The sequence below is a fragment of the Gallinula chloropus genome (genome assembly GCF_964237585.1).
Source record: "Gallinula chloropus genome assembly, chromosome: 2".
Lineage (NCBI taxonomy): Eukaryota > Metazoa > Chordata > Aves > Gruiformes > Rallidae > Gallinula > Gallinula chloropus.
In genome coordinates this window covers 120,793,310-120,814,050 of record NC_140086.1, presented here as the reverse complement: position 1 = coordinate 120,814,050, position 20,741 = coordinate 120,793,310, and the positions used below count along the sequence as shown (strand labels likewise).

The 20,741-nt window shown below is 40.0% G+C and overlaps 1 protein-coding gene across 3 annotated transcripts in view; it reads left to right on the top strand.

Moving 5' to 3' along the window:
* RBMS3 (RNA binding motif single stranded interacting protein 3) overlaps positions 1-20,741 on the top strand; it is a gene marked incomplete at both ends in the record, with an annotated part of 441,410 nt that overhangs the window by 110,195 nt on the left and 310,474 nt on the right. For all 3 annotated transcript variants that reach the window (XM_084280360.1, XM_084280359.1, XM_084280358.1), the window contains one exon: positions 17,693-17,751. In XM_084280360.1, the coding sequence (XP_084136486.1) occupies positions 17,693-17,751 (59 nt within the window). The remainder of the gene's footprint in view (positions 1-17,692; positions 17,752-20,741) is intronic.

The window sequence follows — 20,741 nt, the reverse complement described above, 5'->3', positions numbered from 1 at the left end:
GCCTGGTGATCACAAAGGAAAAAAAAATCCAAAAAAGAACACAGACATGCTTTCCTTACTTCAGGCTCCCAGTTCACCATTTCCCTATACTCCTGGGGTTATAATCCAATTATGAAACTTCCATTATTTTCTGTAATTCACTGATTCAAGAAGAACATTAATTTTTTAGCTTCCTTATAGTAGGGAAATAGTAATTAAAAGGGATAAAATAATTCACAGATTCATAGAATTTAAGATTCAGAAGAGATCAAGGGATTACCTATCATTCTTTTCTGGTTAACTCAGGTCCTTAAATTTCCCTTATTTACTCCTGGACTGAATATAGCAATTTATTTTGATGTGAAGAATATGTTGCAGATAAGCACCTACTATGGATCTGAAGCTATGGAAGCAACAGTCAACTTTACCACTGTTGCTAACTGTTCCTGTTAACTGCATTTCCCTGGTCAGAATTTCTGACCCACTTCCAAATCAACTTTCTGGTGTTAATTTTTTCCTGTTGGTTCTTGGTATAATCAGATTAAGGACATTTCAGATTGTCTCCGTCTCCCTCCATCCTCCTCCCAGATGTATTTATGCACTATAATCAAGTCACTTTTCAGACTTTTTTCTTTAATAATCAAAATAGATGGAGCTCTTTAAGTCTCTGGTTATAAGACAGTTTTCTACAGCCTTTGGATAATTTCATCAAGGACTGCAGGGGTCATTTAAATGTTTTTTAAAACTAATTATTTGAGGTTAGAAATAATTTCCTTTTCATGCTTGTGGAGATTTGTTATTATGTATAGCTTGTGCAGTCATATCTGTCTGTATGTATCCTTAACTGGGTGAAATGTAGCACTGGAACATCTATGTTCCCAAATAGGAGAAATGATTCTCAAGAGCTGCCTGTGGTGTCCTAGCCGGAGTGTGACAAGGCACAGTGTGTGCTCTGCGGCGACCACAGGACACTGGTACTGGTGCTGTTTCAGAGGCAGCTCATCTCCCCACCTCTGAGGTTTTGATTACCTTTGATTGTAAATCAGGTGTCTGTCCATCCTTGGCTTTGAATAACAAAACCCCATGGAATAAAAGAACAGCAGCACCTTTGAAACTTTTAAAAATAAAGTAAGGAATTTGGATCGAAGCCAAACCTAACTTAATTTTCTAGAACTTAATTTCTCTTCTCATCTTTAATGTTTCTTGTCCCTCCTGCTTTACTTAAATCAACACCAGATTTAGGATTGTCAATTAAATGGAATATGGCTATGAAGTTTTTTTAATTACTCTACGATAATTTAGCACAAATATTTCAATATAAAGTTTATTAAGTGCCTTATGAACTGCATAACAAATGAATTCCTATCACATATACAAACATCCAGCCAGTTAAAGGAACTGAAGGATTCATACAGGGCAATCTCTTGACTCAGAATAAAATGAACTCAAAATAATTGCTTCTAAATGGAAAGAAAAACTGGTGGCTACGGTGGAACAAAATGGAACATGACCAAAGTGTTGGTGGAGCTTAAATCAAAGCAGGGCAGCATACTCATGATTTTGCACATTGCTTGATGTTGAACTACAGACATGATCGATTGCAGGTCTTGCAGACATGGGAGACAGGCTGCAATACTACAGCTATTAAATAATACTAGGACTTTTAGGACTTCCAGTTGTTTCTCTTTTCAGTGATTGGTAAGAAAAACTTGGCTTTGTTGTAATGCAGATTTGCAATTTTGAGTTATTAAGTTTCTGTATTTGTTTCTTGGTTCTCACTACACCGTGTCCCTGCCATGCTGTTCCCATGGTATGTTGGAGACACAGGGCTCCTGTTAGGTGGGCACTAGCAGCTGAATTTCCCACTGGTGCTGGGTAAATAAAGCTGTACCAGCCAGCATCCAAGGTGTTTCGTGGTGAGGACGAGTTGGATCAGTGGCAGATGAGTGACTAGAACACATTGCTGCTCTTTGGATGATGATGTCTGTCAGAGCAATTTAGTGTGTATTGAGCCAGCTATGTGGAACAGACTTAAATTCCTTGCGCTCCCGTATTCTTTTTTCCACTGGTCGCCCCCGAGCCTTCCCTGTTTTCTTCCCTATGCAATCCTCCTCTAAAGAGGGATATTCCAGCACAGTAGGCAGGCTCATCATTTGCTTAGTAGGCACTGGTTAGCAGTGCAAGGATATTGATGAGAAAGCTTGTGTTAAATCTCCCTTCGGAGGCTGCCCTAGAATTGTTACGACTCACATACATGTGGCATTTTAATCTCTCCGCAAAGACTCCTGGAAGGGGCTTTTAAAGGGCGGCACCACTAGTTAGTAGCTGTCACCAGTGCATGAGGCACGCTCTCAGCGGAGAATTTAGCCGCCCTCCATTGCACCTGGAGTCAAAATGTCGCCAAGTAAATACATCTCTATCTTTTCAGACTGCCAAGTCACGGCAGCACCGCGCAGGACTTGGGATGTTGAGCTCGTGAGAGGGATCTCGGCACTCTCAGCACATTCCTGGGGCTGGGCTAGGGGACCTGCTGTGACAAGCCGTCTGGTGGGGACGTTGAGGCGAGTTGGACATGCTGAGGGCTCGTGGGATTCAGGCCGTGTGCCAGAACTAAAGTGCTCGTCGCCTCCTAACGAGGTAGCCCTCCAGTCCTGCTATCAGGAGGTCTGCAGCTGGTCTGCTTAATGGTATTTAGTAACAGTATGTGCAGTAAAGCATGCTCTCCTGTTACACAGAAATCCACTAATGCTGGCATCAAGAGCGGCGGGTAATTCAATCACACCCGCAAAAATGATATTAACATAACATTAAAGAGCTGTGTAGACTAGCAAAAGACAGGAAATTATGGAGTTCAGGCTTGAAACTTTATCCTTAACTCACCCATATTGTGCCGAGCTTTTTGGAAATTTCCATAGAGCGTGTGATTTTATGGAACCTACAGAGGGGCGGATTGTCCTGTTTGTCTGCAGAGGATATCCTCGGCTAACATCAAGCCTGCCTTAGTGAGAATTATATAAAGAAATCCTGGCACAATGTACAGAGCAAAGCTGGACAACGTGGGCTTAAAATACGAATGTCTTGGCTCGGACAGTTTACCCACCCCAGCATTTCTGAAGTGCTGCATCAGGCGTTAGCTGTGTTGACTTTTTTCAGACCAAGTTGCAATTTGATAATTAAGCCCCTCTCCCGATTTCAGAACTAATTTTAGTGTTGTTTTTCCCCCTGTTTGACAGTCACTAAAAAGTTTTTCTTTTGTTTTAAATTTATTTTTGATTTAAAGACATTGTTTCTATTGATTTGAGATAAATTCACTGGTACTAAGCTGAATTACACTTAGGGAAAAAACCCAAAAGCTGTATACCCATCTTTGGCTCTTACTGATATTTTTCCTTGGTTTTGGTCCTGCTGAAACTAGTAATGCAATTCATTAAGCAACATTAATTTTATCATATAAAAATCCTCAGCTGGAAATGGAAGAAAAGATGTTGACTACCCCATCTTCCTCCTTGGGGCTTCCAATCTTGCCCTGTACCTCCCTACACCAGCAGGGACAAGGGGAAATTCTAACAAGGACCTCATGGGTCAAGTAGGAGGCAGGGAGTCAATTTACAGTCTGTCCACAAGATGTTTATAGAAAAGGCTTAAGCTGCTCTATGAGTACCACCGCTTTATTTTACCCATTGGCATCAGAGCCACCAAGAACTAAGAGAAGAATTGCCTGTCACTCCAAGGATGGGACTTCACTATGGTCAAATGTGAGACTGCAGCTCTCCCACGGATGATGAAGCCAATAGGTACAGCTGCTTATAAAGCAGCTAAGCCAGCTGAAGGTGCAGCACACGGATATTTTTGCACATCTTTAAGGCAGGTTGTGCAGGCTGTGTGGAAATGCATTCTGCTCTTGGATAGCCCTGTACCGGTGCCCAAGTAAAACCAACATGAGCTGAAGTCACATTTGCCTTGGAGTTTATTCCCACGAGGGTCTGGGAGAGAGTGAACTTGCAAGATCGTTGTTACTTGAGAGAGATTTAAAAATTTTAATCTAGTGCGGTGGAAGTAAAGAGTGACAGAAACCAGCATGAAGTATTTTACTCATAATAGCTCATTTTGAGATTTTGTATGGTATTTTCTGGAAATGATGAACTCTTGGTATGGTTAAGCTCTGAGGTTGTTCTGATTTTCCCTCTGTGCGCTTCTTGTGCTAAGGAGCTGGGGAAAAGTGCCACTGTGTCTGTCTCTGAACAGGATGGTCATTAATGACCATGCATAGAACAGTAGGATGGCTATATCCTAGGGGAAATCAATTTTCTGCAGAGAGCTGGGCTTGTAAAGAGTAGAAAATTTCCACTGAAGGGGAGGGGGAGAAGGGGAGACAAAATTGACAGAGAGAAGGTATTAAAAAGTACAAAGGCTTCAAAAGTGAGGGAAGACTCAAAGGGCTTTCTGTTCGAGGTGGATTTTATTTTTTCCCCATCCAAATTGAGTGGATCTTGAAGATACTAATCTTAGAGATGGGAGAGAGTATAGCCTTCTGTAGAAGCTGTGGAGGTCATGGGGAGGTTGGGGAGGAGGCTACCCAGGGTTTTGACAAATTGTGATTGTTTTTTGAAGTATGACTTTCTCTAAGACAGAGAACAAACTTACAGAACTGAATCAGTAGTTTTAATTTCTGAAGGAACATCTGTACTGTGGATGGTTCTAGGCTTGAGAGCCCTAAAGTGAAACCGGGGACTAGGTGAAAGCTAGCTGAGATAGCTCCATGTTCTCCTGCAGAACCCATGTGACTGGCATGAACGTGTCCTAGTGTTCCTCAGCGTAGGTGGGTGTAGTTGGGAAATCAGACTAGGGTCATTTTCTTCTGCCATTCTCCGTTCTTCATTTTGTGTCTCTTCTCTAAATCAGTTTAACTGCAGCACTGTCACTCCACGTTGGGTGGCCCAGTGGCTACAACAGCCCTCCCACATGCTGTAATGGTTTGCTTCCCTCTTTACTATTCTGATCTCCTGCTGCTCCAACCTTGCTGCTCCCTTGCAGACAGGCTGGAGAAAGCTTGTTTTCCCTAGGATGCTGTTATTTTACTCTCCCAACAGTTTTTTTGAAAAAAATATTTCACAGGGGAGATAAGGGAACTAAACTGTAACTGATGTTAAATATAATCATTCAGATAACGGCTCCAGTAAGAGTAAATTTGCTTAGACATGGTAAGTATGTTTGTATGTTTATGTTTATGTATCTTAAAAATGTAGGCAGACATAAATCTTTTAATCTCAAACAAGAGGATGATTCTTTTCTGACTCTGCCCAATATTAAAGACTAAACCAGAGATAAGATAAGGTTCCCATAAACGTGGAAGCTTGAACAAAGGATCTGTTGTTCAGAGAATGTGGGAATCAAAAAGAGTCTGAACTTAGGAAATTGTCTTACAAAATGAAATGTTGCATGTAGAGTATCCATTTAATGGTTCTCAGAAATTGTGTGACAGGGGATATCCACAGGTCTTTCTCTTGTTCTCAGTGGTCTCTGGAGCAAGCCCAAAGATAGCGAAGGAGAAAGGCATCTGGGAAAAGAATAGCTGGAGCGGACCTTTTCTTTTGCTTTGGTTTCTTGTGCAAGATGTTGGTCTTTTGAGAACTTCCTTTCTTGAACAGCAGACAGGGAAAGAAAAGCTTGGAAACTCCCATGATCAGAGTAAGTGGGAGGTGAGGGTGCGAATGCTGTTGATAAATAAGATGTTTCAGGGATGCGTAAATAGTTGGTCTGATACCGCAGCTGTCTGATTTATGAGAGCTGGCCATTGGGTGCATTCAGGACTGTCCAGGGTATGAATTCAGTTGTTCAGAGTTGTAAATATTTGCAGACTGTAGCTCTGTATTTTGTAGAATGTGTCTTTGACTCCATGAAGAATGACTGTGTCCTTTTTTACAATGGTTTTGTGCTTTCATTGCTTCCGAGGGGATGTTCAAAAAGCAGTCTGCTTGCCACTAGAGGTGATCATTGTGTTATTAATTTTTAAACCCAGCACATTTGGCAGATTATATTTTGGCTGCTGGAATATAATTTATCCATATAGGATATGCTTGGCGTTTGTGTGTATGATAGCAGTAGGATAGTGAGGGGTGTCTATACTGGGGGTTTCATGAATCTTTAAATCCAGCTCTCTTTAGAAAAAGCGTGGAATAAAACACTGGGTGGATTTGTTCCTTGTTATTATTCCATTTACTTATTTTTTTTCTTTGCCAAGTTGTTTTGTGGGACTCGGATCATACAACTGCCAAGCAGCGTTTTTTCCCAAGCTGAGGTTGTTCACAAATATTTGATGAAGATGTTGCCCTTGGTGTTGCCAACTCTCAGAAGTTTATTGTGAAGTTCATGATATTTGTTCCTTAAACCCTTAGATCCTGAGGCAAGTAAGAAGATGGGAATCTTAGCTTTCAGTTTTTTAAAAAAATGTGAGTTTCTGCCTGGCTGTAAAGAGGCAGGAAAATACAGTGCGAGCCTATCACAAAGGCTCAAAAGGTATAAGCAAAATAAAAGGTTTTCTCAAAAAATATTTATTTCCTAGTTCTTTTTTTATGGCAGAAGTTAATTTCATAACATTTTGGTATATTAATGAGCAGTGGGAGTTGTCAGTACTGTACTCCTTGGCCTGTTACAAGAAGAATTGTGGATTTTTCCTGTTGAATCACAGTTCTCTCTCAGTGTATACCAAATACTTAGAATGTGGTCTCATTTTTTTCTGCTGGTTTGAGGATCATCTCTTACTTTAATTGAAGGCACCTGAAGCCAGCAATATACAATAGACTCTTCTTGAGGGCTCCCAACCTATTGAAGCTAATTTGCTTCCAAATGGTGTTACTGATCAGATTTCAAGATGTGCTCGCTGTGTTATTTCAGTGAGTCTTTCATTCCTGGGGTAAAATTTCTCAGCGGAAACATAAAATATTTAAATTCATGCTCCTTCCTCCAGATCTGCCCATGTATATTTCAGAAAGGATGGGTTACGTAGCACATCTCTTTTCATAGCTCTCCATCTAGGGTTTTGCCTGGCAGGAACAACCCAGTGCCCTTTTAAGGACAAAAGGCACTGAATATATATAGAATCTATTTTTTAGTGAATCCTATGGCTTGTCTAATCCCTTCCCAGTCCACACTGGCTGTCTCTGGGTGTAAGCTGAACCGCAGCAGAGCACAGCAATTGCCAACGTTGACTTTTCTTCTGGAGGAGACTCAGGGCCAAGGTGCCCAATGAGAGCAGCTGGCACGAAGCCGGAGTGAGGAGGTTTTAGTTGACTAGGATTTTATTTGTCTCAGGCTTCTTGGTTCTCAGAAGTGCTGACTGATGAGCTGAGAACTACAAGATGTGCTAATTACACCATATTCCCTGCCCCTTGATGTTATCTTAAAGTGTAACTTTAATGCTCAAAGACAGAAACTAATGAGGCAGCTGCTCTGTTGGTGTAAATCCTCTACCTCTTGGACCCAGAAGGATGGCACGACGTTTTTGAAAACCAAGAACATGATCCAAAGTGCAATTTTTAATAAGCCCTCCCCCCCCAAAGATATTTACTAGGCTGATAACGGTGAGGCCAATACATTCTTTGGACAATGAAGAATCAAGTTATTCATATAATAGACAAGGCCTCTAAACTAAGTATCTTTTTAAACCCATCAGTGTGTTTTAGTAACAGGTGACTCTTCATTCAATGCTGTGTTTATTTTCAGGTTTTTAAAGCATTTAAAAAAATTAAAACACAACTCATAAATTATCTGTCTGCATTGCACGCTGGGCACTTTCCCCTAGTTCAGATGTTATCGCTGACAAAGCTGTTGGTTAAGAGAGAGAGTTTTTGGAGAATACCTGCTTTGGGACCCTTACCCAGGAGTTGTGGTGAGTTACTGGCAGAAACACATTTGTCCCCTTAAAGCTAATTACTGCAGCAGTTACAGGCCTTGCACTGTGGAAAGCAAAGTGAATGTGCACTTGCGTGTCCCATGTAAGTCTGTTTACACTATTGCAGCTGTAGAGAGGACTTTCCACACCATACAAGTGCACAAACATGCTTTAGCCTTGAGAAACATGGATTGTCTAGTTGAAGTTCAACTGGGCTTCTTACATGCCTGGAGTTCGACATGTGCATGAGTATAAAAAAAAAAATCGTTGACAAATAGCTTATTGAATCCATTTCCATGCTCTCTCTGGAGGCTGTCTTTATGTTACAGAGTTGCCTAAATAAATGGACTTAAAAAAACCCCTTAGCTTTTAAAAATATACTTGGTGGAGTTAAATTCAAAGAAACTCAAAACCAAAGGTATTCTGTCCCCATCCCAGGGAAGCAGCGTGAACTTCTGTCCATGTAATTTAAAAAATCTAAACCCACGATCTTGTTTCTCCATGAAAATTTCAGGCTGAGAAAAATGTGCTGCTCTGCACCACTTTTGTCAAAATTCAGCCTCTGGAAAATGAACACAACTGTGACATTCCATCCAAGGAAATAAAAGGATTAGAATAGATATCGAAGAAAAAGAGGCAATTCTGTGATGTAGTTCCTGAAATATGTAATTTGTTATGTAAAAATCCAAAGCAACAGTTCCTTTCACAACTAAATTCTTTCCAAAGACGTTCCAAGTACCTGGATTTTGCTAATTTGTTAATAATGAAATGGGAGCTCTGTGAACTCAAGAAGTCTCGCTCACACATTTGATTCAAATGGCCTCTGTGTGAACTCTATAAAATGCTTTAGCTTTAAATTATCAGTTTAAGTTCACAGTCCCTGGTGGTAGCTGGAGTTCTCGTTTAGGGTTTGTTTTGGGGGTTTTTTTAATGCCTTTTCTTTTAAATTCCTTGTCTTAGCTATTATTGGAGAGGAACCATCTGATTGAGACATATATAGGTGTGTGTATATATATTTTACAATATGTTGAAGTCATTGAATTCTTGTAAGAGTAAATTGTTTTAGTGAAATGTCAGAAAACCCGTACAAACTGAACACTCAGAGTTTCTTTGAATAATGAGGCTATTGTTAAATGATTGAATACTTTAGAGATTAATATCGTGGTATGCTGGCATGCTGGTTCATACCAACTGTAATTTAACAATGAATCCTCCGTAAGTAAGCAAGACTGTGAATGAGAAATCGGATACAAGACAGCACAGCATGCAAGGACATACAAAGTAAATACATTCTACACACAGGAATGATATGTTGGGGGGGGGTGTATCCATAGAATCTGAGATCTTGAATTGTTGGATAGAGGAGGTTCTTCTAGTTTGGATATCTGCCCAATTTTCTCTTCCAGTGCCAATAGGCTGTGTCTTTATAGTAGAAAAGATAGATTTAAAATTTATTTTACACACACACACCCTGCCACCCATTTGCAAAGTAGAGTATGCCTAGTGATAGGCTACAGTAAACCACATCTCATGCTATGAAGGGTTTCAGATCCCTAAGCTGTCTTCCCAATAATGCATCCTATCATTACACAGAAAATTTCGTGGCACTGCTGAGTGTCTGCAAACAAAAGTTGCATTTTATTTTTTTAAGACATCTGAATTCTTGAAAATATGGAATAATTAGTAGCTGAAGATTTAATGACGGCGCAGAAGGACTGAAGTGTTCTGCATGAAATCATAGTTATTAATCTGTGCATGAATTCCGTTTTCCATACTTAATTTAGCAACTGTAGAATATTTTGCTAATTAATTATTAACATTGGTTATTTGTCATGGCAGAACTGTGAGGGAAAAACATAGCTTTCTATCAAAGCAAAAATATAAATGTCAGAATTTTAATTTAAATATGATATACAATAGTGTAATCATGTTTTAAATAGTCTTAAGTAGCTTCAATATTCAAACATACAGATACGAGCATAATATATAGCACTAATTCAGAATAAACAGCATTTAGAATAAAAACTGCAGCCACAAGGAAAGCGTCTTACTTGCAATGAACTAGGGAAAACCACTGTAAAATGTCAGGCTTTTATGGGAAGTGCCACTTCGGTAAGTGGCATTTTATTCTGTCGTGAGTATCAAGAGTGTGACAAATCTTTAGCCTTATTATAAGCACTGTGAATAGGATTTGAGCTTGTACCTACTGAAGGCAATGAAAAACTGCCTTTGATTTCTGCAACAGTTGGATCAAGCCATTTAATTTCATTTACATACAGACAATTCTTTTTTTTAATTTTATTTTTTAATTTTGCCAGAGAAAGGAATGGGAAAAGTTACTTTTGAAGAACTAAAGTGATATACTTTTTACTATGTTCTTTCTATTTCCAGAAATTTACTATTTGTTTAAATTTCATTTACTTTAACTTCTGTTTTACCTTGTTTAATTTCTTAAGTGCTAAAACCAATTACAATTAGTCTCCAAAGCCCGAATTCTTTCATGTGGGACTATTTTTTCCAGAGGTGAATGTGCATATAATGGTTAAGTATATGAATGAAGATCATTTTGAAAAGGAAATATGACTCTCGTTAAATACCTACATTCTCTTGTAAATAAATAGGTTTCTAACTTGAATGCGAGATGCCTCTATCACTTTAGCCAAGGTGAAGGCAAGATGCATTCCTGTGCTTTAATAGCAGGAGATTTTAGGGACGCTGGAAAGGAAAGCCGGCATTTTTAACAGCAGAGGTGGTTTGGGTTTTTTTTTGGTTGTAGGTGTTCCTATGCACGTTTTAAGAGGTTCATTTACTTTATTCTCTGCCCTAGGTTGTTGAAATTTTATATGAAGCAAACTTTGCTAAAACTACCAAGTTTTCCATATTCTTCAATAAAAGAGCACCAACAGATCTAATACAGCTGCTCCAGGGCTGTGTGAGAGTCCTGTGATTTGAGCTAAATGGTGCTTGCGTTGTCTTCTGAAAAGCAGGATTTCTGAGTATCGTCTCTAGATGCAGAGTGAAGTAAACGGTGTGATCCATAACCTGAAATAGCCTTTTAGGTTCTTTCCTCCTAACGTGGAGCAGTTAATCAAAAGAACGGTATGATCTTGGGGTTTATTTGTCTAAAGCAATAGTAGCGTTTGTAGGCATGCATGTATAGTTATTTTATGGGGTTTGTAGCTTTTCTTTCATACTTCTGAAAGTTCTGTTTTCAGCGGATTTGGGGTGATGGTGAATAATAGGCCATGTATGAGTCAAATTACTACGCCCTTTGTAGTAAATATCCGTACCAGAAGATACTGTTAAATATTCATACATTCTTTCAGTGGTTCATCAGCTTACAGTCTTGTGAAAATTCACTTCTCTCAGATGCTACAGTATTTATTACTGTCTGCTTAAAACTGGGCTAACTGCATTGTTAGGAACAGAAATACATGGTCTGAGTCTCAGAATTGCTGAGCAGTATGTGCCCTTACAGAATTCAGCGCTAATGACTTAGGAGCCCTTCTGAAAGTCCAGGGCTGTTCTAGATGTGCAACCAAAGGATTTAAGAGGCTCCCCTCCCTTTTTCTGTGGTGCTTTTGAAACTCTTGGACAAGTTGTTACTCTAAATTGCTGTACTAACTTGTATTTCATTTAGTGAAGGAATGATTTTTGTAAACTTGACAGCCAGACTGAACTAAGTAGAGAAGACCGAGCAACTGAAGGTTATACTCTTACAGTACACCGTAGGTTCCCTGTAACTGCTTCCTTCGCTTTCTTCCACAAGCCATGTGCTGGTGTCTGTGAAAATAAAAGGTGCTCCAGATAGCAAGAATTTTGTTGTTCCATTTTTAAGTGACTGTAAGTGCAGAGTTTTAACTTTTCCTTTGTTTTTTTTCTTAATTAACAAAGCAGCTCAGTCTTTGTTAATGGATAGAATAGCAATGTGTTGTATCTTTTTTTTAAAAAAACCCACAGGCATTGAAAATGTCATACAGTAGATGAAATGCCCAGAAATGATCATGCAAATCAGAACTTCCTGAGTGAATTTCCCTTTTGTGTATTTGGATGTCTTAGGTTCATGTGGAATAACTTTTGCTAGAGGAATAACATCTCTCTGTAACCCAGCGGCAGTTACTTCTGTACTTCAGGCTTTCATAATGTGGAACAATTTTTTTTTTTCCTTCCCAAAATCCATGATTTTCCTAATAGAGTCTTCTTTAAACAAAATAAACCCAGTTATACTATTTATACATTAATTCACAAGAATGAAAGAGCCTCAGAGTTGCTTATCTAAATCCAATTACTGCTGGTCAAATTCATCCCAGTACAAAAGTTCCTGAGATAAAAGCATATATTACCTAAATGCCCAGAAATGCAGACTGTTTTCACTTGGGTGAATTGTGCTCCGAGCAAGGCACGAGGCCTCAAGTGAACCCTGATGCTGGGGATATAATTATTAAGCTCTCAACTGGGAAATTACATGGTAATGCCATTGGTAAGCAAGGAAGAATTCTGGACACCAGTTACTTGGGTTCAAATCCCAAGTTTCCCATTTACTTAAAACATCGAGCAGTAAACAAAATTGGGCAGAAGGTGTTTTTTATACATGTTTGTGCACCTCCCACCTTGTGGATGAGGATGGCAGTTTACATGTGGCACGGGGTGAGCAGCAAGAGGCTTGGCCTGTTCTGCCCAAGGGCTGTTTGCCATTAGAGGACTAGCTGCGACCAGGCCGAAAGCTGGCTTGAAGGATGGAATAAGACGCATGTATCCCAGGGGCTTTTGTTTTCCATAACACCAGGGAAAAGTTGAAAAATTTGAGTGGTCCAGACCAGACTATTCTCCTAGGAAATCCCTTCTGTGACCCGGCAGCTCTTGTTTGTAGCTGTCCTTCAGCAAGCTTCCCACCTGGATGTGTTGCCTGCCAGCAGCGGGGTGTGTGTTGCCTGGTTCCTCTGCACTGAGCTAGTCCCTGGCTGAATTTTACTTCCTTCCTAACACTTGTCACCCACTTGCCTTTCCCTGTGCCCCCAGTTTCCCTCAGGCAGAAGCAGAAATTGCTTGAATCCTTTGCGTGCCCTGAGACAACAAATTCCCATCGGTTTGGGATTGGTGTGGGCTGGGGGAAAGGTTCCTGCGTCTTGCAAGTCATATCATTTGCAGCTGAAGTGCTTCCTTCAGGAACTATCTCCATTTTAACAGCAGTTATCAAATAACGACCGGGTCGAGCTTTGTCTGCAGCGTAAGTGCTGATCGACCGCCTGCCTGCAAGCTCTTGAAATGATCTATTGATACAACAACTTTGATGTACATTAAGGGTTTCTACTGCATTGCTTGCATCTTTTCTAAGCCTGCTGAGTAGTCAGAAAATGTGGGGTGCAGTGGAATGGGGCTTTTCAGAGTGGGTTTTTTGATACAGGGAGACTGCTCTCCATGCCCAGCACTGTGGGCTCTTCCCTTAGTCATACCCTCTGTGTGACATGGGGTGTGTATGTGTGTTGCTGCCATTTCTAAGTGAAGTATTTTTAAGTGACCTTTGTAATTTTAATAGGAGATATCAGATGACTTGAACAGTTTCACCCCAAACCCTACATACAAAAGAAGGTAAAAATATTTATGTTTGTGAGAAGGTAGTTCCACCCTCAAATTAATGTTTTTTTGGAATGTATGTACAGCTGGGCTGGAACTTGTTTCAGCAGCTGAAACAAGTGCCTGGTGTTAAAACAGAGACAACATGTGATGATATTACTCTGGTATTCTTTCTCAGTTTCTGGCAGTATGTGACCTCCAGGGCCACAAATGTGTCTTGGCTCTTAATTTCATTACATACTTTCGATCCTAGAAAAGCCATCTGATAGCTTTTCTTGTAGAGATGCACTCTGAGTGTTGTCAGCATGGGCTGTGGCATGGAGTTCCACAAGTTATTCTCTGTTCTGGGGAAGTACCACCTTCTGCAGCTTTAAAACTGTCTCATTTTCTTGGCAATCCATATGTATTATGAGAAACAATGAAGACAGCTAGTCACTCTCTCACTTCACAGGTCCTTCTTTAATGAGCCAAAGTCCTAGTCTGTGTAGCAGCTTTGAAAGATCTAATCACCATGTTTTAAATGAAAAATTATTACATAGAAAAACATTAAAAGCATAATTCAATATAAGGGATTAGAAGGGTATGAATACAAGCACGTAAGGAATTTTATTTGTGCTTACTATGCATTTAGATAACACTTTGGGAAGAACTGTGATGAAAAAGAACACATTCTATGTCTGGAAATCTTTTGCAAAGCGATTTCAGTTCAGATGTTCAGTAGACACGTTCTTGAGGTAGCCATCTCGCAGATTCATTACGTCTATTCCCATGGATACTGTGATGCAGTAGGTTATCCTTAATGATACAGCTGTTATGTTGAAGGGCTGGTAATAAGGCATTGAGATGAACTCAGTTGCACAATTATCTCTTTCTGACCGGAATTTTTGATTCAAAATCTTTGAAAGAATACTTCCATGCGCTGTAACTCAAGAGGATGTTAAACAGTGCTCGTGTTTTCTCATGACAACAAGCAAACCATACTTGGGGTTATTTTTCACCTGAATGATATCAGTAGTTTGTAGAACAGAGGTGTGCAGGCTCTTGAAATTTATAGTGGTTTTCATTTAAATATACGAAAACAAGGGGCCAGCTCTTGTGATGCACTTTATCCTTACTTCCATGGGTGTTTTCTTCGAAGAATACAGTTTTGGTGCTTCTGGGTGCATCAAATCACAGCGAAAGGTCATATAAACAGAAAGCCAAACAACTTTGGAGAGGACACATAACTTAATATCACTCTCCACACATGCAAGCAAGAAATATGACTACATTTGCAGGAACAGAATACCTTCCTCATTTCATGCAGCACACAAACTAACATTCTTCATCAGAACTGATGTTCTGATTACTGTAAAATAATTACTTGAAATATTTAGGAATGCTGTGTCCAAATTAATTCCAATTACTTTCTTGTGGTAGCGCTCAAGGTTTATAGCGGTGGATTAAATCGCTTGCACATGGGTAATTGCCTATAACAATGTTTGTTATTGTGGTGCCGCTTACCACTCTGATGTCTGTTTCTGCAAACGTGAAGCTGTGCACGTAACTTTACGTGCAGGAGGAAAATTCTTCTGAACTGAACAGAATTACTTCTGTGAGTAAAATCTCCAGTGTAACTAAATGTTTGCAGGATCACAGTATGTAGCAAATAACTCTGGGAAGTCTGTAATAAAAGCAGTGGAACCACAAATGCCTGTCTCTGCTGGCAAGAAACGTTGGCGTTAAGCTCTCACATGACTTGGATGAAACAACATATCAATTCATTAGGAGTGGCTGGGCTGAAATGGAGGCTGGGTGTTAGTTTTTGTTGGCGGAAGTTTAGGTAGGGGTTGTGTTTTATTTGAGGTTGTTGTGGGCTAGCCGCTGATTTTTGTTGGATTCTTTTTTACATATATCTGTCAGAGGCCCTTTACTGTACAAGGTAGGCATGTTTTTGCATGTTTTTCCTGTATTTGATTTTAAGTCTAAATAAATCAAATAAAAAAAGATGCACCACGTGGACCAAATTTCCTGCTGGGTGAGTTGGCCCACTGAGCAACCATAAATCACACTGGCAGAGAGTTTGGCTTTGCCTTCTTAAGATCCGTGCTCTAGTATCTTGGAGGCCAAAGTCAACTTCAGGTATTACCATGAAGAATTATAAAATTAAGTGGAACATAAGTGAGTATAAAGGCCTGATTCTGGAAACACCTGATTTTAGAAAAGCATGTGATCTCATGGTTAACGTGAAATCTGTTACGTATGTGTGGAATGGAACCAGCTATGGCAAAATAGACCCATAGCTACCTACCCATCATGGTGGAGTGCACAATGGATTATGCCTGCCTTCAGCGCACAAAATCCTGCCTGTCTACACAGCCAGGAAAGAAAGGAAGATGGGGGGAGGCCTGTATGATTTTTTTAGTTCCTAAAAGATGGCTGATTTAGGGCTCAAGTTAGAAGGCAGAAACTATTAAAGCCTTTAGGTCAGCTTGTCTCTCCTCCTAACTGGTTTCAGTCTGAAATAAAACAAAGCAAAGCATGTTTTTCCTCCCCAAAATGAAAGTCAAATGGAAACAAATGCTTTTGCGGGTTCTTAGGGAAAGGAAAAACAGTGAAATGGAAAGTCTCACTTTGCATCAGTCATGGGAAGAGAGTAGAGAGAGATGGAGAGACAGCGGCCTTTATCTAAAGCTGAGTGGTTACATGTCACTCAATGTGGAAAGTGCAGCTGTAAACTGTCAGGCACAAAATTCCCTCAAATCTTCTTTGCTGGTACCAAAGACTATGTTCAGGCAGGCTGTTCCCAGTCTATCCCATCGGTGCTGCTCCTTCTTGATGAGATATTTAAGCATTTGCTGGGTCCTAGACTGAAACCCCAAGGTCCCTTTTTGCCCTGTGAGTCAGTGATGATACTATTCTCTTTTCTTTTTTTTTTTCCCCTTGAATTACTGGATATGTTTACAGACTTGTAGGACAGAGAAGAGTGTGGCTTTGAATGTGTAGTACAGTGATCTAGCTGCCCTTAGAGTCCTTTTCTGTATAGTAGGAGACACACTTTCCTCCTAAGTCAGAGAAGGCAATTACAGCAAGGTCTTCCATGTCCAGGTTGGTAGCACCAAATTTATATTGCTGTTAATAAAGATTAACTAAATTAAAATTTATCTGCCGTACATTTCAGTGGTTTGTAGTTGTTGAACTGTTGGTTTTCTGTGGCTGTTTTGCTGTTAAAATGCAGAATTTTCTTTTATAGTAACGCGTCCTTCATTAATAGTGAAAGCTTCCATTCCATGGGAAAGTCTTTCAGATAAAAGTCCAATCTATCAGATTACCAGAAGTGCTTTTTTTTAATGAAAAAAAAATAATCTGGGAAAGTACATTTTAAAGGAAGTTATCTTTATTCAAGCAGAGACCAAGATATATTGGTGACTTGAGAAATAATATTATTTTCCTTCATCTCCTGAAGTCTTACTTGGCCATAAATGGCCACCTTCTGTGAGCTTTTACCAGGGTTTGTGACACTTGCTATTAAGTCTGCATTTTTAGTCGTAACCTCTGTGAAATAATAGACAAGATACCTGTTTTATGGTCTGGCTATTTTCTGCAACAAGTTGTAGCTGCCCAAATTCACTCTTCATCATGCTAAATATCAAGTTGCAGTGCAGTGTCACGCTATCTCTGGAGGAAACATAAATTCAAGTAAGTCTTAACATTCTTCTTGGAAAGGGCTAGGAGCTGCACCTAAACCTCAGAGCTTCTGTTTATCTAAAACAGAAGCTGAGAGCATATGTACACCGGCATGGGTGGTGTGCCCATGAGCACAGCTGCTTGTGCACACGTGTAAATAAATGACCATGCCTCCTGCATTTTTGTCGGTCTTGGAGGAATTTTGCTCCATCTGTGTTAAAGCAAACCTTGTTTGGCAGCAAAAAATAATAATAATAAAAAAGTAAACAAACCTAATTAATTTAACTGAAGAAATATCTTTACCAGTGCTGATGTTTTAAAACCCCTGGTGTACTTGGCATTTGTGCTGACAGTGCAGCACAGGACCAGAACTGGACAGGACGTGGCAAATGCCCAGTGCTTTTCAGGTGAGCTCTAAAGGAGTTTGGTGACGTGCAGTGCCAGAAGGAACCTCACCAGCAGTATCAGGCAAATGTTTTTCAAGAGCACTAAAACTCTCCCTAGTATATGTGTTGCGTGTGTGCAAAAATAACAGTGTATGTTATGAAAATGTAACAGCATGTATTTCTGTTTTCTCCATAGGTATGGGAAAATTGTATCTACAAAGGCGATTCTTGACAAAAACACAAATCAGTGCAAAGGTACGTGCAAAACATCCACCCTGTGAGTTCATTGTCTGTTTGAATGATTGACCGGTGGCTTGACTGCCAAGGCTTTGGCTCCAACTGTGCAATCAACATAATGTACAGTATATTACAAACATATTTAATAATGCCAAAGCTTTGAGTTGTGTTTCCAGTAACAATTCTCATTAATTTTTTTCATTAACAAACAAAATGAAAATCACAAATCAGAACAAGTATCAAATTGCTTCAGCAGAAAAGTAAATTACCTTCTAACCACGTAGTGCTGTCTGATTTGAATGATATCATCAGTGATGCAAATTGATTTCCTATATAAAATTGAGGAACCTTTGGGAAAAGTTTCCCAAGCAAAACCTGGTTTAATTTTTCTGTTTCTATGAAGTCTTGGCCTACGCTGTTGGAAGAAGAAAACATTCGTTGACACAAATAGATCCACAAGTTGCAATACCAAGATGTTAAAATTATTCTTCTTCCAGTTTTATGTTCTTAATTACTCTGCTAATGTATAACATGTTCTAGTGAAATACAGCGTGTTTCATGTGTGTTTGTACAGCTGTATTTGCCTAGATAAATATTGACTAACATGCCTAGTAGTATCTCAGGACTAGAATTGTTATTCATTCACCAGTCTGAAGAGCCATCAAGTCTGTGAGGGAGAAGCTTTGCTTAAAAATTACTCTGTGACTTTACACTAGTGTTACACAGAATCTTTCTGGAGTAGTAAGATCTACTAGAGTGGGCTCTTCTGATAAGCAGCACATTCTGGACAACATTTCTATGTGAATTAGTAAAAAGAGAAAACATTGTAGTACACTACACTCTTATCTGATGAGTGGCCAGATAGGGTGTGAAGAGAAGCAGCAGACAAAGACATTTGGGGAAATTATGAGATGGGGCAAAATGCTTGCAGTTTGTAGAAGTGTGTTCTTTACTTATTGCCTGCCAGCAACTGTATTCATTAGCCACTGAAGAGAAAAGTCATTAAGAAGACTGCAATATGCTAGTCTTAGAAGATTCCACCAGACTAACTGGTTATGGGCCATCATGAGAAGTGGCACTGCCATACGTTTGCTTTTGCCTGAACATATGTTTTCTCTCCTTGGAGTACTGTTTCAGCAGACTTCTGGTAACCACTCTGTATTTCTTTGAATGTCACACAAGGAGCAAGATCTGGTTCATTTGGGGGGGCTTTGTTTTGGTTTTAATTGTGTTATAAAGGAATACCCTCATAGAAAGACAGTCAAGAAGAGCAGAAAATCCTGGAAGGGTGGCTGGGCAGGCACAGGGGTGAGTGCTGAAGTTTCTGAGCTGGAGGAGATGGATGTTCCTGCTGTCTAGCTGGGAGGTTTGAGCTGTGTAGGCACGGTGAATGCAATGTGGAGAGCTGTTAGGGAGAGAGCGACTTGCAGCATGATGGAGCTACAAACGGGCTGAAGGGATCAAGTGGGTTCTGAGCTGGTTTGCCGAGGTGGATGAGTGCTGTGGTGGGATAGGAAGGGCTTTGGGGTAGGAGTGCTTAGGGGATGAGTTTCTGAGGTGGGAAGGATTTGGGCCTTAAGCCTAGGAGAGCTGGAGAGGCTTGAGCTGCTCATGGGGGGGGGGGCGAAAAATAGGAAGTCTGCCATCAGGTAGATTGGGGTTACCCCGTGGCCACTCCTCACTAAGACCTTCCTTTGAGGTTGGAGACACATAGGTTCTTCTCCCCCTTCCTGCCTCCATGTGAGACTGAGGTTTACTTTGTTCTCTCATGTGTCACCTCATCCTTTTAAATCTTTTTTTCTGAAATTCATCCACTTGAAATGGTCATGCAGATCAAGCAGATGGGGTTGGATTTGAACTGGATTATATGTGGAGGAATGAGATGAAATCCATGGGAGAGAGTATTTATCTCCTCAGGTCTTGGTTGTCAGTGTAGATAGCTGGGTGCCTAAATGTTGGTGAAGAGACTCTGGTGGCAGTGTGTCCGATGATTGTCCTTAATTTTTTGTTTTGATTTTAAATGTTTGACTGGTAACCACTCCACAAACTTCCTTCCATTCACATTGCCACCAGTAAACAGGGAAAGTAACAGACCTGCTTGTGAAACGTAAAATGTGAGAAGCTTGTAACGAATTTGAATAGTAGAATTTTGAGAAAGAAAAACATCTGGGTTTGGTGGTGTTTATATTGTAGTTGAGTTTACTGTGATAGGGGCCATGTAAGAGTGAGTTGGAATTTTATAAAAGTTTGCTTTTATGCTGTTGTATTACACTGTAGGGCAGAGATATTTGTTTGTGTTTTCACAGACGGATCTTTAAGAGATAAGTGGTGCCATTAAAAGATCGTAAACATAATTGGATTTATTAACAGTATGCTTCTTGGCATAAAAAGAATAGATGTTTTGCTGCTTTAAATGCTGGGTACAACTTCCTTCCTCTTTGGTAAGGCTGCCAAGAAAAACAAAAAAAAAATATGCAAAAAGCAAAGCATCCCAGGAATCAAGAAGAGGAAAGGACCCAAAGGGGTCAGCCTGTCCATCCCTCTGCCTCAGGGCAGGATCAGCTCTAACCCACTGCCAGGGGTGTTTCTCTAACCTGCACTCAAAGTGGTGGAGATTCCTGGAGCTTCACCACCAGCCTGTCATAGTGCTCCCTCTCCTCACTATAACAAAGTGTTTCCTAATGTCTAACCTGAATCTCCCTTGATGCAATTTAAGCCTATTGCTTCATATTTTTTATCCCCAGCAGACACGCAGAACAGTTTATTCCTTTTCTCTTTGGTGCAAACATATATATTTGAAAACGACTGCTATGCATCTGTCATAGCTTTTCCTTAGAGTAAATACAAGTCCTTTCTCTTTTTCCTTAAAGGCAATTTGTTTTAGGTTTCTGATTATATTGCACTCTGCTAGTCCCTCTCTAATTAGCTCACTTCTTACTTGAAGACCTTAGAGCCAGGCACAGGATGTCAAACAGCCTTAAATCTCATCCTTTTCAATGGGGCGGAGA